This window comes from Syngnathus leptorhynchus, chromosome 12 (genome assembly GCF_054491065.1).
Source record: "Syngnathus leptorhynchus isolate UIUO chromosome 12, UIUO_Slep, whole genome shotgun sequence".
NCBI lineage: Eukaryota > Metazoa > Chordata > Actinopteri > Syngnathiformes > Syngnathidae > Syngnathus > Syngnathus leptorhynchus.
This window is the reverse complement of record NC_141206.1, coordinates 2,472,035-2,486,998: the sequence shown is the minus strand read 5'-3', so window position 1 is coordinate 2,486,998 and position 14,964 is coordinate 2,472,035. Positions and strand designations below refer to the sequence as shown.

The window sequence follows — 14,964 nt, the reverse complement described above, 5'->3', positions numbered from 1 at the left end:
CATGAAGATGTCCACATCAGCATGTCTGTGCTGCAGACAAAGCACCTAGAGGCTCTCATCATCATATCCGACAACTTCTATCATGAATTTCTCTCCGGCACACTTCCCAACTTCACTCAATGTATGGATTGACGTAGATGTTGAACACTAGACCTAAGTATGCTAACGTCAAAAATGCATACAGTGCATGGGCACTACCGTGGCCCCTCTTAGATGCTATGATCACATCAACCACATGAGAAAAACATGAAGATATGGGGTCTCATTTATCAATGCTGCAAAACAGGGCTAAAAGATGTGTATGCAACTTCTGTCAGGAGGCAGACAGGACAAGCAAGTGCGTCACAGATTTTTTATTTTTTCTCAAGGGAAAGGGACGAAATAATGAGCACTGACAGATGCAGGTGATTGACTTGACTGTCTTTTAATTTATTTTGGTTTTGTTTTATTTTCATTTGGTGACCCTAAAAAGCCGAAGAGGGAAAAAAGCCCAAGCACACCACGAGCGCGAGCAGCCGTTCCCCCTCATTTGACATCGAGATGTCCTGGAGACAATACTTGGTTCTGATGAATTTGAGTCATTCTCTTAATTTTCTAGTGTCAATACTGATGGAAGGTCCATAATTCTCTGTGTTACTCTTTGCTGCTTGTGTCAGCGAACAGGTGCGGCGCATAAATCAGCCATGCATCCGAATTAAATCGATCCGATTCTAGATGTCACTTTCAACATTTAAGGAATAAACATTATCAATGCTGCGTGTGCACCGAACACGCAATGCAACAGAATGCCCTGCTTAAAAGATTAACCTTTCAAAAAGAAAAGAAAACCTGTGCACTTAATTTGGAAATTGAGTGAATTGTTGTGGTAGTGTATTGAAGAATATGACTCACATTAAGTTTCATTAAATATCAAACTTTAATCATGGAATAGGTACAGTTTACACAAATTTTCACTTTATCTTCCTTTTAAAGTGCCCTTCAGGGATAAATAGTGTTGCGTGTGGGGCTGGCTCAGCTTACTACGAGCAATCAAATTCTGGTAACACCCAGATTTACTGCTCCCAACTATAGAGGAACAAAAAATATAAATTTCGCTGTGGAAACCCCACTGCAATCCAGACTGTAGTCAAATAAAGTGGGTTTTTTTCCAACAAGAAACTCTGACTGACCCCTGAATTGAAGACTCTACTGAATGAGAAAGCATATGCCTTCATTTCAGGTTATAAAGAGGAGCTACAAAGAGTAAAACAGGAGCTCAAGTTCAATATCAGGAAGTGCAAAAAAACGACTACAAGCAGTCGAGAAATAAATGCCTTAGCAGAAAATAAGAGAGGTATTCAGGAAAAGTGCCCTATTCTGTGTGAACCCTGCAGTTTCAGAGTATTATTAGTCAGTCGGTCAGAAGGAATTTCCACATGGACCCTACATGAATGCCCACGTTTTTTCTATCCTTATTATTTATAATGAATACTCTGTAGGAAGCAACACTTTTTTTTAAGTGAAGCCGAGTTACAAAGTATGTACTGTACTGTTGTCATGAAAATATATATTTCCTTATATACAATCAGAGAGCCAGATGGGCAGCAAGAGTAGCCACTCAGGTATTTTTTAATATATATTTCATGTAAATTGTTCTTTTATGAATTTATTTTAATTATCATGCCTGGTGTGCAACTTGTAAAAAGTATACAGTACCAACATTCTTCTTGTGTTATATAATATTCGCAGTATTTTTCAACATGGATCCACCCCGTTGTGCTTTCTCATTCATTTCTGCATCAATTTATTTCCCCACTTTACTTTACATAAGTCCACATCCACTGATCATTTTTGGCGTGGTGCTGCCCTTTTGCAGGAAAAGAGCAAGCCATAGCGCCAATAAGAGGAAGGGCAGTCAGAAGGATCTACGACCTCCTGACCTTTGGATCCATCATGAGGAGATGGAGATGAAGAACATTGAGAAAGCTCCCAGTGTGGCCGCGTCTGGGCATGATTCTCCCATCCAGTCATGCCAGGACCTTCCCCAGGTTGCCCACAGCCAATCAGAGAGCCAGATGGGCAGCAAGAGTAGCCACTCAGGTGCAGGTTACGTGTATTACATTTTGCACATCGAATTTTAGCTGATATTCCTAAAAGACATGAAACATGAAGATAACTTAAATAATTTATAGCAGACTTTTAACATGACAGGAGCAGATGGAGATGAAGCATCAAGCTGTATTTCTACTCTGGAAAGATCCTTGGCTGCCAGGAGAGGAACACGCGGCAAAATGATGATTCCTATGGATTCCCAACCAAGCAACACACGTATGTTCTGTTTTGCAACTTTTCTTGGAGTTCATTTAATTGTAACCAAAAAGATAGAACATAGTGAGTCTCTTAGTTGAAAAAATAATTTATGCTGGAATGCAGTGAGGACAAACTCCCATTTGACATTCTAATATAAGGGATAGAAAGTCACAATTATCAAAAAGAAGCATTTGACTTGTTGAGGTTAAATTATTCCACCTCCAGCCCGCTCTGTGTGGAGTTTGTATGTTTTCCCTATGCCCGCGTGGGTTTTCTCCAGGCACTCTGGTTTCCTCCCACATCCCGAAAACATGCTTGGTAGGCCGATTGAGCACTCCAAATTGTCCCTCGGTGTGAGAGTGCGAATGGTTGTTCGTCTCTGTGTGCCCTGTGATTGGCTGGCAACCAGTTCAGGGTGTCCCCCACCCACTGCCCGATGATTGCTGGGATAGGCTCCAGCACGCCCGCGACCTCCGAGGGGACAAGCGGTATAGAAAATGGATGGATGGATGGATGGATGGATGGATGGATGGATGGATGGATGGATGGATGGATGGATGGATGGATGGATGGATGGATGGATGGATGGATGGATGGATGGATGGATGGATGGATGGATGGATGGATGGATGGATGGATGGATGGATGGATGATCAAATATTACATTTCATCATATATTCAAAATTTGTATCATCAGGTTGAACACCTAATTACACCTGATTAACAAATGACATCCAATTCAATTTGCATGAAATGTTCAGAATCATTCTTGGCAGTAGAAAATAACTGATATTTTTGTTCCGTATGGTATAGGAGGGCAAATATTACGTTTTAAAGTCCCATACCAACTTCAAAAGCATGGTTCGAGCAACAGCAATGTTTTCCAATATTTATGGTAGCTGTCTATTGCATTTTCCCTTGTTTCCTTTAGTAGGAGGAGTTAATTAGATGTTTTATTGTTATTATTATGAATACCCTCAGGTAGTGTCAGAAAATGTCTGAGACGATTCTTGATTGCTTTTGAATCAACAACAATTATTGTCCTTCATTAATTTGTAGTTTCACTATCTAGGATGTAGAATATAATATCAATTAATATCCTAATACAAGTATTTACGTTTACATCTTTGACCAGCGTTTCACATCCACCCTTGTATTTTCTGTTTAAGTATGTAACTCGCATTGTAAGACATTATTTGGTCAAGAAATAAATAAAAAGAAATAATAAATGAAAAATAAAATAAAGAAATAAATAAAAATATCTGCTGTGTCCGAGGAACTGACCAGTGGTGTCACCCAGCTGCAAACTCACATGATAATACTGCTGACGTGAGCCTTCAGGCTACTCATGATGCATATTCTGAATCACTGCCCACACTTCTGCATCATCAATGCTTTCTTCCTTTATTTGTTCTGACTTTGTGCCTGGCTAGGTAGCTTTGACCATGTTAACATGAGTCTCATCTTCATCTCGAGACATAACAGAAATCAACATTGACACAAAGGAAAGGGCATCTATGTGTATGCATCTGCCGCTAGTTTACGGGGACAAGAAATTATTTTTTGTTTAATGATTGAGGCAGTCAATCCTTGATGATTTCTCATTCCATATGTTCTATTTTTTCTATTTTCTATTGGCAACAAGCATATGGGGCTTCCAATGAGCTCATTTGGTCTTTGGTAACAGACTAGTTACATTTCAACACACTTTTTGTGTGCCTGTGCCTCTGTGTGTGTGCGTATGTGTGAGTGAGTGAGTGTGTGTGTGTGCGTGCGTGCGTGCGTGCGTGCGTGCGTGTGTGTGTGTGTGTGTGTGGAGATAAAAAAAAAAAAAAAACGCAACAATGCAGCCCTAAAATAATACATGAGCACTGTCTTTAGGTGACATAGTACAATAGATGCTGTTTAACACAGTAACAAACCTCATTAAAGTAGTACAACAGCTTAAGAGTGACACAGTAATCAAGCATCTATGTAAAATATTATATATTACATAATACCACTCTGGGTTACACACAGCACCTTTGTTAAACTGTTAAACAGAAAGCAGGGCCAGAGGTAACAGCTTCTCACTAATACCAATATTTGATTACACAGTATCACAGCATTTTACTGAGTAATCTTGATATTACATCACACCTCAATGATTCATTAAAGGCAGCATAGTAGGTGGACGATATCACATTGTGAAAGATGTAAAGACTAACTTTGGTCTTCGTTAAAAAAGTAACTCAGCTCGGTATGATGTTTCCACAATGTGTTTTAATGCCTCCCCTACTGTAATATAACTGTGACAAGGTTAATTCAGTAATATAGCACCTATTGCTGTTTCTATGGTACAGTTAGACAGCACCATAGTTACAGTAAATTCTGTAGCTATTCCCAAGATATTTGTAAAATCATAGCCGGCCGGTAAAAGCAACATTTTACTCTTGAATATGTTTCTTTATGTTGCTCTGCCCAAAGCTGCTAAGTTTTGAAATGTATTCAACCATGCCCATGACACTGTCATGTGAGACTGTCAGTTTCTTCTGCAACATTTCATCCCCAAGGTTAAGTGATATAGGAAATGGGTAGATGGATGCTTTTCTGTCATTTACTGTCACAGAGCTCTTAAAATGTATTATGCATTCACAGCCCGGTGAGTGACAGCATTGGTTGTGGCCTTGTTCACAGTTAATGCCTGTTAATGTTAATCATGTTAATGGTTTCAAAGTTTAAATACTGTGAATAAGCTTGATTTCACCTTTTTCCCTTAATCAGCACCATAAATTTTAATTTTGCTGACATGATTTACTTGCCTCAATTCCTTCTTGCGAGCTCATTTCATACACCTATCTGCCAAGTTTCAGTCTCCACGGAGCAGATGATCCGTTTCTCTGATGATTGTTTGTCACCGAAGTCTTTTCCACTTTCAAATTCTGTTTGTAACTGTATTGCTCCTGCTGTGTATCTGCAAGGATTCCTATCCTATAATATCTTATTTTAATTGTCACCATCTTGGTTTGCTGTTGCACTCTAATGCTGTTTTAAGAAATGCAATCAGGTTTATAGCCCCATGTTGTTATTTTTGTAATGCGTGAGTCAGTGGGTGACTTATTTAGTTTTTGCAACGTGACATGTCATACTGGCTATTCATGTAAGTGTGCATTTGATATGTGGGTCACCCAGAGATAGGAAGCCCTTCAGGCTTTCCACACAGAACCTTTCTCAACCTCCCCCTGCTCATATTCATTTTGTCAATCCATTGCTATCGTTTTCTCAAAACTAAACTCCACACAGGGAGGGCAGGAGGTGGAATCAAACTTGCACCCTCCTAACTGTGAGGCGGACGTGCGAGCCAGTGCGCCACCGAGCCGCCCTTTGTTTTATGTACGTGTATTTATTATTATTAAGTCTTGAAAGCAATTTGTCATTCAACCCTGTAAATGATCACCTTGCTTGTTCACTTGCTATTTGATTCAAAGCATTATATCGCCTGCGCCTTAAATTTTACCTGCTTTTTGTGAGTCCAAAATCTATCTTTTAGAATCAACTTTGCTGATGGGTTGGGCGGCCGGGGTATCTAACAAATTCACTGGTACAATAATGAAATCACAACCGTTATACACTGAACGCCCAGTTGCCACTCAACAAAAAAAGGGCCCCTTATGTTCCTCCGGTTTCTACATATCTTTGATGTGTTCCTTTCTCTTCTCTTCTCTTCTATCTTCTGTTTCCAAGATGTAACATTTTGTCTTCCATGCTTAACTCTAACCTTTCAGTGTCTCTCTCTGACTCTTTCTCTCACTCACACAGAAATGCACACATTTCCATTAACCTGCAGCTGCCCCACTGCCTCACCCTGATCAATAATCTCAGTCAATAACCCTATTGATGACCCTTGCTCTTCTGTGGTCATCTTGCTGCTGTAATCAAACTCTGCTTCGTTTAAAGTGATCACACAGTAAACCTTACACAAGACACAAAGATCCACACAAATACAACCACACACAAACATGCACTAATCTCTTTAAAGCTGCTGATCACAGCCTTGCTGCATTCAGATAATCAATCATTTCGAATCAATACATGCATCGATCAGAGTTTAGTGGAATCAGACCTGGAGGCCAATAAACCTCTCTGCCTTTCCTGTACAAGGCTATTACAAAAGCTTTTTGGGTATGATAATTTTTTACTCTTTGAAACTTAGTTTTCAAAAATATTTTTTCATGACATTCTATTTCATGATTTTGAGACATTGCAAATGGCACCCAAGATGTCTTCATTGTATAACAAGTCCAACTTTATTTGTGTAGCACCATTTTTATAAAAATAAAATCCAAAACAAAGTGTTTGACATCACAACATTTTAGTATAGATTAAATTTTAAAGCTTTTACTTCAGCGGGTAATAAAATAATCAGTGTTACGACAATTTCATAGAAAAAGTAAGTTGTAACTAGTGTCCAAGGCAAAATGGCCACCTATATATATATATATATATATATATATATATATATATATATATATATATATATATATATATATATATATATATATATATATATATATATATATAGGGGTGTGTATATATATATATATATATATATATATATATATATATATATATATATATATATATATATAAAATATATATATTCGTGCGTGTGTGTGTGTGTGTATGTTCGTGAGTGTGTGCGTGCGTGCGTGCGTGTGTTACTTGTACTGACCATTGTCCTTTTCTTTTTATCTTTTGTCAGCGGTGGTCAGTGCCATTCCAGTGCCATCTCTTGATTCATCTCAGTATCCCGGCATACTTCCTTCCCCTTCATGCAGCTTCACGCACACCAAATTCAGTTTAAGACCGATGCCATTTCCCAGCTTGACTGTGGACAGAGGATACACACAAGGTAAGACCACAAAAACTTTAAAAGTCAGAAACACAAACCAACTGTCGTCAAATAATACAGAGGAACCTTGGGTTATGGACGACCATTTTTTATGAACAATTCAGGTTGCAGGCGAAGTTTTCAAATAAAAATGTATCTATTTGCATGCACAAGTGTACTGAAAAGTCTTCCAAAGATATATGGGGGACATGAGCCCATTTACAGTATTTCACCTTTATTTGTAAAGCAACAAACATGTCTACTGTGAGCGTACTTGGCACCAAAATAAAACTGAATTTATGGTCCTTAAGCAGAAAAGACAGGCAATCCACTCTGTTCTATTTCGGTTGTCCTTGCACACCAGCAGCAGTTTTAAAGACACCTGTAAACATCAGCAAAAAAAACACAACACAAACAGGAATGGCTAGCCACAACACCTCCGACAATAATCCAATTTGTTACAGAACCATATCTATGTATGTCCTTTTGCTCACGAATTTGAAATCGATATCTAGCATCTGTCGACCTTGATGGTCATTTGAATCAGGCGTGCCATTAAGGACTAAGACTAAAAATCCCTGTTTTAGATTGTCTTGAAAAAATAAGGACGTTTCTAAGTGACCCCAAACTTTCAATGGTAGTGTATTATATATTGAAGCTGAAGAGGAAGATGTCTTTTTTTGACCAATGTTAATTAAAGTATTGTGATAATGATACTTGATCATATAAATCTTACAGATTAAATGGTTTGTATTTGTGTACTGCAAAATATTTCAAATCAATATTTTATGCATCATGGAGAATCCTATACATAGAATTGACTGCGTAACCTTGTATAATCTCCAGTGTTCCTCCTGTCATGCTTTTTGTCTTATTTGAGACAATTGTACTGTAACGCTAAATGATGCAGTAGGGAGCAGTAATTCAATAATAGCCTAATTTCTTGTCAGCTTGTATCAATGACTTGGAGACAGCTGAGAAACAATAAGGAGCCTCAGAGTCATTCAATTAGCTGACACCCTGGGAGGACTGATCACTGGCAACAAAATGCAGTTATAACCGTCAAGGGGAACACAAAACAATACTTTAGCCTTCTGTCTATCACACCTTGTATGACATTGTAAAAAGCCCCAGGCTGTGGGTGCTTTATTGTGAGCAATATCACAAGCAAACTTGCCAACTTTGGGTTGTGAAAAATGGGGAGATATTTTGCATCAGCCTAAAGATTATTTTTGCCTTATATTTACCACATAAAGGAAAGAAGCCATATGTGTACATATAATATACATACATATATGTATGTATAATCATACATACACTCATTATCTGCTATTAAATATATGACTCATTACCATTAAGAATAATGGATAAATGAACAGTTTATGTCATAAAATTAGTACATAGTACCAGTTAAGGTTAAATAATGTCGCACTAAAAATGCATGTATACCACAATACAACAATGTCGTATTGTACAACACAATTGTACAATTGTTGTATTGTGTATACAACAATTCAATGCATGGCGGCACAGTGGGGCACTGGTTAGGACATCCACTTCACAGTCCAGATGTGTAGGGTTCGATTTTGGTTCCGGCCTGCCTGTGTGGAGTTTTCTACGGGTTCCCCCAACACATGTATGGTAAGCCCGTTGACCACTCCAAATTGTCCGTAGGTGTGATCAGTACAACCTTTGTGAGGCGAATTAAAAAAATATGGATGGATGGATATTTAATACACATCAAATTAAAGTGTGACTGTTCCACCATCTTACTGAGAAATAACACAACATACTTTACATACAATGACACAAGTACACCTAATTTAAGCAAGGCTCAATTAGATGAATTAAGAAATGTAAAAATATTTACAAATTATTTCTTTTCACTAAATTCTTTCTTTTAACTACCCTGTCCGTCATTGTAACGCCTCCATTCATTTCAATGTAAATCTTTTGCACCACTGAGACGCTGCCATCGGGTTTCCATAAAAACCAGCAGCGATATTGATTCCTTTTTTGTTTTTTTATAAAAGCTGGTGGTCACCCAGGTCTATTAAAAAAAAACATATAGAGAAGAGGAGGCATTAAATTTGCTTCAAAGTATTGATGAGGCTATCTCAGGACGAGTGCTCGGACAGTTTTGCTCAGTGCGAAACTGAGGGAGCAGTCTCCCTACTCAGCAAAGAGGAGCCATGTTGCATCATATTCTTCACAATGGAAACTATTTATTTCACTGTAAAAATAGAAATAAAAAGGTTTGGCTTCTTTTCAACATCTCTTACTTGCTTATTTGTCAGCATAATCCATCCATTAGTGCAGCACCATTTGCCAAATTCCCAAACACGGTAAACTAGAATTGGCCCACCACGAAAATGAAGATAAATAAAGTGAAAATAAACAATTATTGGAAACTGGATGACTGTTCACATGGCACATTACACGGCTAAATCAATGTGTTGTTTTTTCTATTGAAATAACTTTCATTGCTCCTCACAAAGGGCCTCACTTTTCTTACCCCAAGTATATATGCACAAAAGCAGAAAGTGATGTTCAACAACTCTCAAACTGTGTATATGCTAACAAGTGGAAATCCTTACCTTGATAAGTCACTTTGAAAAGTATGCATGTGAGGCATGCTCATCAATGCTATGTGAAGGCTGATTCATGGGGATGAGCAAAGCAAAATGTAAGTAAAGCAATTTCTCAGAGACGGGATTCAAGGTGCTTATTGTTGAGGAAGAGTCGAGGAGAGGCATGTTGTTTGGTGACCTTGGTAGCCCCTCAATGGACAAATGGAAATGCAGCAGGTTGTAGGAGGTCACTGCTGCAGTGAGCGCAGTGCAGTGCGGTGAAGTGCAGTGCAGTGCAGTGCAGTGCAGTGGTTAAGACAGGTAGGAGAGTTGGGGAAATAATTAAAAAGTGGTCTGGCTTGTAAGTAGATGCCAAACTAACAATTTGGGCCCATTTAGTGTTACCACAACTGGACCCAGTTGAGCACGTAAATTAATGAGCAGAGCTCGAGGGACTCTAAATTGCTTGCATTGCAATCAGTCACTTAGTCATCATTCAGTCAATCAATCAAAATATTATGTATTTCACAGAGGGGCAATGTAAAATCAATGAGGAGCAGCGTAATTAAAAATGGATGGATAAAACATCAACAGCATGTATATTCTAACTCTAGTGTATGATTAAAGAACCTCTCTGTTGGTCATTGGCACTTATTTTATTGTCCTGGTCTTGAAAGTTGGCTTTGGTAAAAAAGAAAAATTCTCCCAAAATAGTGTTTGAGTAGCTTTTGTGGCAGATTTTGAAACTTCAAAAGGTGACAGCCCATTGCTATTGTTTACTTGTTGTTGTTTGTCCTGAAAGTTGTAAAATTAAGGAAAACTAAACCAAGTGGAATGGACCAAGGCCAAAGAAATGTACCGTAATTTTCGGACTTCAAGCCGCACCGGATTATAAGGTGCACCAGCTAAAATTCGGGGATGTCTTAGTTTTTTTTCATATATAAGCCGCACCGGACTATAAGCCGCACGTGCGCACGAGTTATTTACAAAGAAAGACAACACACAGAAAGCCTTTAAATAACATAAAAGTTAGAAAGTTTTAATAACATACTTCAACATGTCTTTCTAAACGCTGCCTGTGACGCAGCAGTAGTACCGCAGCAACATGCAAGTGTACACGCGAGTTATTTACAAAGAAAGACGGTACACAGAAAGCCTTTATAAAGTTTTAATAACATAACTTAACATTTCTTTCCAAACACTGCCTGTGACGCAGCAGTAATACCGCAGCAACACAGAAGTAACACAGCACTAATAGGGCTGGATTAAAAAAAAAACATACCGGTAAAAGTCACTGAGACGCGGCAGTAATACAGCAGCAACATGGTAGCACAGCACTAACAGGGCTGGTTAAAGAATCATATCAGTAAAAGTAAAAAAAAAACGAGCTTCATCGTCTTCATCTTCCTCCTGTGCACTAAAACCATCGGAGTCTTGCTCCTTAGTGTCCGATTGGAATAGCGTTAGATATCTTTCGCCACACACTTTCATAGTCTTTCTTTCGTCGTCACTTTTATGCATTTCTTCTAACATTTTCCATGATAAGGGTCTGTTCATGCTAATTTTATTCATGCACGAAGCGCTAGGTTACATTAAACTAGTGAGCTACACGTTTAGCTCCAGAGTAGACGTGACGCAACACGATGTCATCAACAATGCGCCAAATCGACTGCCTTTAACTTAATAGCGGTATAATGTGCATTTTTTTGTCCCCCATAGTAACGGTTTGCGTATAAAAGCTTCCTTTCAGTAGTGTCCGTCTTGATCTCGTTCTGTCTCTTCTTTGTGTGAATTGTACGGCACTATTTGCCTGGCGAATGGACATGCGATCAACACACCACTTTTCTCCCCAGTGACCGTGTCACCTATTCCTCCACCCAGCAAAGCGGTGCCGCACAACAGCGGTCCACAACCTTTTTACAAGTGTGTAAAAGTGATCAAGTCATCACAGAAATCACGGGAAAAAATTCATAGATAAGCCGCACTGGACTATAAAATGCAGGGTTCAAAATTTGAGAAAAAAGTTGCGGTTTATAGTCCGAAAAGTACGGTAATTTGAAGCAATCATTCTGACTTCAAAAATGAAGGGTTTTAGTCAGGTAGAAAGAAAAGGCTTAGTTTCACCAAGATCCATCACCGCCCACCTCAGGTGCAAGAGATGCTTTCTGGAAGAAAATAGAAATGAAAAATAAAAATGTATTTAATGCTTTGATGTGTGCTTGGGGTCATTGACCCAAATAAAGAAATAGACATGGATATCATGCGTGTTTAAGTTTCTTACTGAAGTTCTTTTTTAATTGAATTGCAAATAGTCTTCGAGCCAAGTAAGTCCCTGATGATGTATGTGCTAACTACTGTGTAAAGAGACTTTAAGACAAGCTTTCAGACCATATTTTAGGGATTTAAATATATGCTTGCATAGTTCCAAAGGTATTAACACCCTCTGAGCAGAGAAATGTGGTGATGACAACTGTAAATTGGTTTCCAACTTAATTAAAACTGAAACTGCCTTCGTGGAAGGCTAAAACATACTGTAATGTAATCAGTAATTATTGTTTTTAAATTTCATTTTTTGTTTCTGTACTTAATTAGTAAACTAATTGTGTCCCTCCTCCCTGTCCCTGCCATCTCATTTGCCTTTCTTATACCATTATTCCTATCTGTCATTGGTCTGCACCACTTCATTTCCATCCTCAACAGTCATATCCACAGATGCTTCTACCAATCCCCTTCTGCAGCAGCAGTCTCCACCACAACAGCCTCCGCCCCTTCTCCCTGGCTCCTCTGTGAGTGCTGGGGAGCATATACCAGGTGTTGGCCCGGTTCCTGGGGCCCCTGCTGCTGCTACCACTGTTGCATCTGAGGATTCTCAAGCAGGTGCAAGTCGTACTATACCAACCGCATGTGTGCGACCAACTCACCCACTTAGAAGCTTCACAAATCCACTGCTGCCACCTCCAATGAGCACCATTGACCCAAAGGTCTACACCTCCATGCTGCCACAGTCCAGTAAGTACAAAGAAGTTGTGTGTGTGTTTTACCAGTATGTAGTATAGTAGTAGTATAGACTAATTTCAACCTCAAAATGCAAGCAACTTTTCTTGTGTTTAATGATGTACACCAGAGCTGATGAGAGTTCATCGCCTTGGTTTAGGGGTTAAGTCTTAGGGGTTAGGGTAGGGTTACATGGGATTGTACATTGTTGTACAAACTTAATTGCAATGTAAACCTGTGATAGGTAATCCCCCGGGTTTTTATGTGCTTGCTGGTTGTCAAACTTGCGATTTCCATGCGATTTAGTACACACCACCAGGACTCTATCTGGGTACCATTGGTGTGTAACACAGACTTAGTGAGAATCCTTTTCATTTTGAACTGATCCATCTCTCCAACATCTTCATATTTGTACATTGCTGGTGGCCTCTTTCTTTGAGTGGTAGCTGCTACCACAATTTAAAGAGGTAGTTTGGTGCACATTTGTAGACTTTTAACTTGGAACAGTATCCCCAAAACTCCTACATTGCAAATGGCAATTTAAATGATTTTGAATGAAGTTGTTCAACATTAGCCATATTTCTTTGCAGATTCTTATTCTTTTCCTTCTGTGTCTCTTGCTGTTATTCTTTCTTATCACCCGCAGCAACGTGAACACAAATCACTGGGCTGTGTGTGTACTTGTGTGAAGGTATAGATGCATTATGATTCTGAATTCTGTTGGTGTATATTACTACTGTGTGTGGGCATGTTTACACACCCAGATGGCCTCAGATTAACATTGATTTTCAGCTCCAAGGCGCCCTGCACAGAAAAAAAGAAAATCCTGCGGCAATTCTCAGCTTCTCTAAAGACCCCAAGAATGGCAATCAAAGGCCATCACCACCCCACCCCTCCTGGGCGTGCCAATATATACACCATCCCCTACTTACCCATAGAGCGCACAGAACATCTCCTAACAAGGGAGAATAAAGCTGAATCAAGCCAGCGCATGTATTTTTAGTCTTGTTTATGTTTATCCTGGGGTGAATGACTCCCTTGGTGAAAGATTGTTTTTCAGTTTAATTGGACTGTTGTGGAGGTGGGAGTAAGAACAATGGCCACAAAATTTTAAGATGAACATAATGCTGAATGGAGGGGTACAGTGAACCATTGGTTAGCTAGTCTCCTCACAGTTCAGATGTTGTGAGTTCGATTCCGGCTCCGACCTTCCTTGTGTGCAATTTGTATGTTCTCACCTTGTATGTTGGTTTCCTCCGGGTACTCCGGTTTCCTCCCACATTCCAAAAACATGCATGGTCGGCCCACTGTGTGCTCCAAATTGTCCAAATTATAGTTGTGAGTGCGAGTGTGGATGGTTTTTCGTCTCTGCTGTCCCACGGCTACTGCTTGAGGTCATCTGGGATAGGCTCCAGCCCGCCCGTGACCTTCCTGAGCATGAGCAGTACACAAAATGGATGGATGGACGTATAATAATTAACAAAAAATGATCTAAAAAGCACAAAGCTGGGTTTGGAATGTATAAAAAATGCTAACATGAGTAATTGTCTTCACAAATGGTCTTTTCAAAGCCCTGAGCATTTGTGGCCACAGAAGCAACCAATTTAAATGAAATCTACCAATTCTGTCAAGAATGGTCTAATATTCCACTAGAATTATGGCAGAACCCTGTTGATTGCTGCAAAACATGTCTGGTGGTGCTGAATTATCCTTACGTCAATGTCAGTTGATTCCACATGTATACTTATGATCTATTGTGCAGTTGAGAAGACCAAAAATGAATTCAAAGTTGAGCAATCAATTCTTGTTTAAATCATTGACGATGCGCAGTCAAAACATTGTTAGACCACCCTTGCTTCTTCAGTTTCTTATTTTATCTTAAAGAGCTGGTGTTAAGCCATTTTCCAAGGTTTGCTTGACAATCACGAAAATCACTACAGTATCAATATCAATGTCAATATCAATGACATTGTCATGGCAAAAATTTGCTTTCAGGTTAGGCATTACATATTTAATCGTCCCTCCCAAGAGGAGTGCATGTTATCATTGCAGGAGGTAACCGCCTCATTCTGAATGCTAAAACAAATGACTAACAACTAATCATTGTGGAGTTGTAAAGTTAACGAGATGACTTATCTTTACACCCCAGTAGGAGCAACTGAGTACATCACTCAGAAACACAAGTGACAAAGAGGTATGAAATACGTTCACTTTGCTGAGCTGGTTTCCAAAAATACAACA

The 14,964-nt window shown here is 39.1% G+C and overlaps 1 protein-coding gene across 1 annotated transcript in view; it reads left to right on the top strand.

The window, feature by feature from the left end:
* dcc (DCC netrin 1 receptor) overlaps positions 1 to 14,964 on the top strand; it is a 212,975-nt gene that overhangs the window by 177,679 nt on the left and 20,332 nt on the right. Inside the window, exons 24-27 of the mRNA XM_085926817.1 lie at positions 1,856 to 2,079; positions 2,191 to 2,307; positions 7,031 to 7,180; positions 12,430 to 12,738. Coding sequence (XP_085782943.1) covers positions 1,856 to 2,079; positions 2,191 to 2,307; positions 7,031 to 7,180; positions 12,430 to 12,738 — 800 coding nt within the window. The remainder of the gene's footprint in view (positions 1 to 1,855; positions 2,080 to 2,190; positions 2,308 to 7,030; positions 7,181 to 12,429; positions 12,739 to 14,964) is intronic.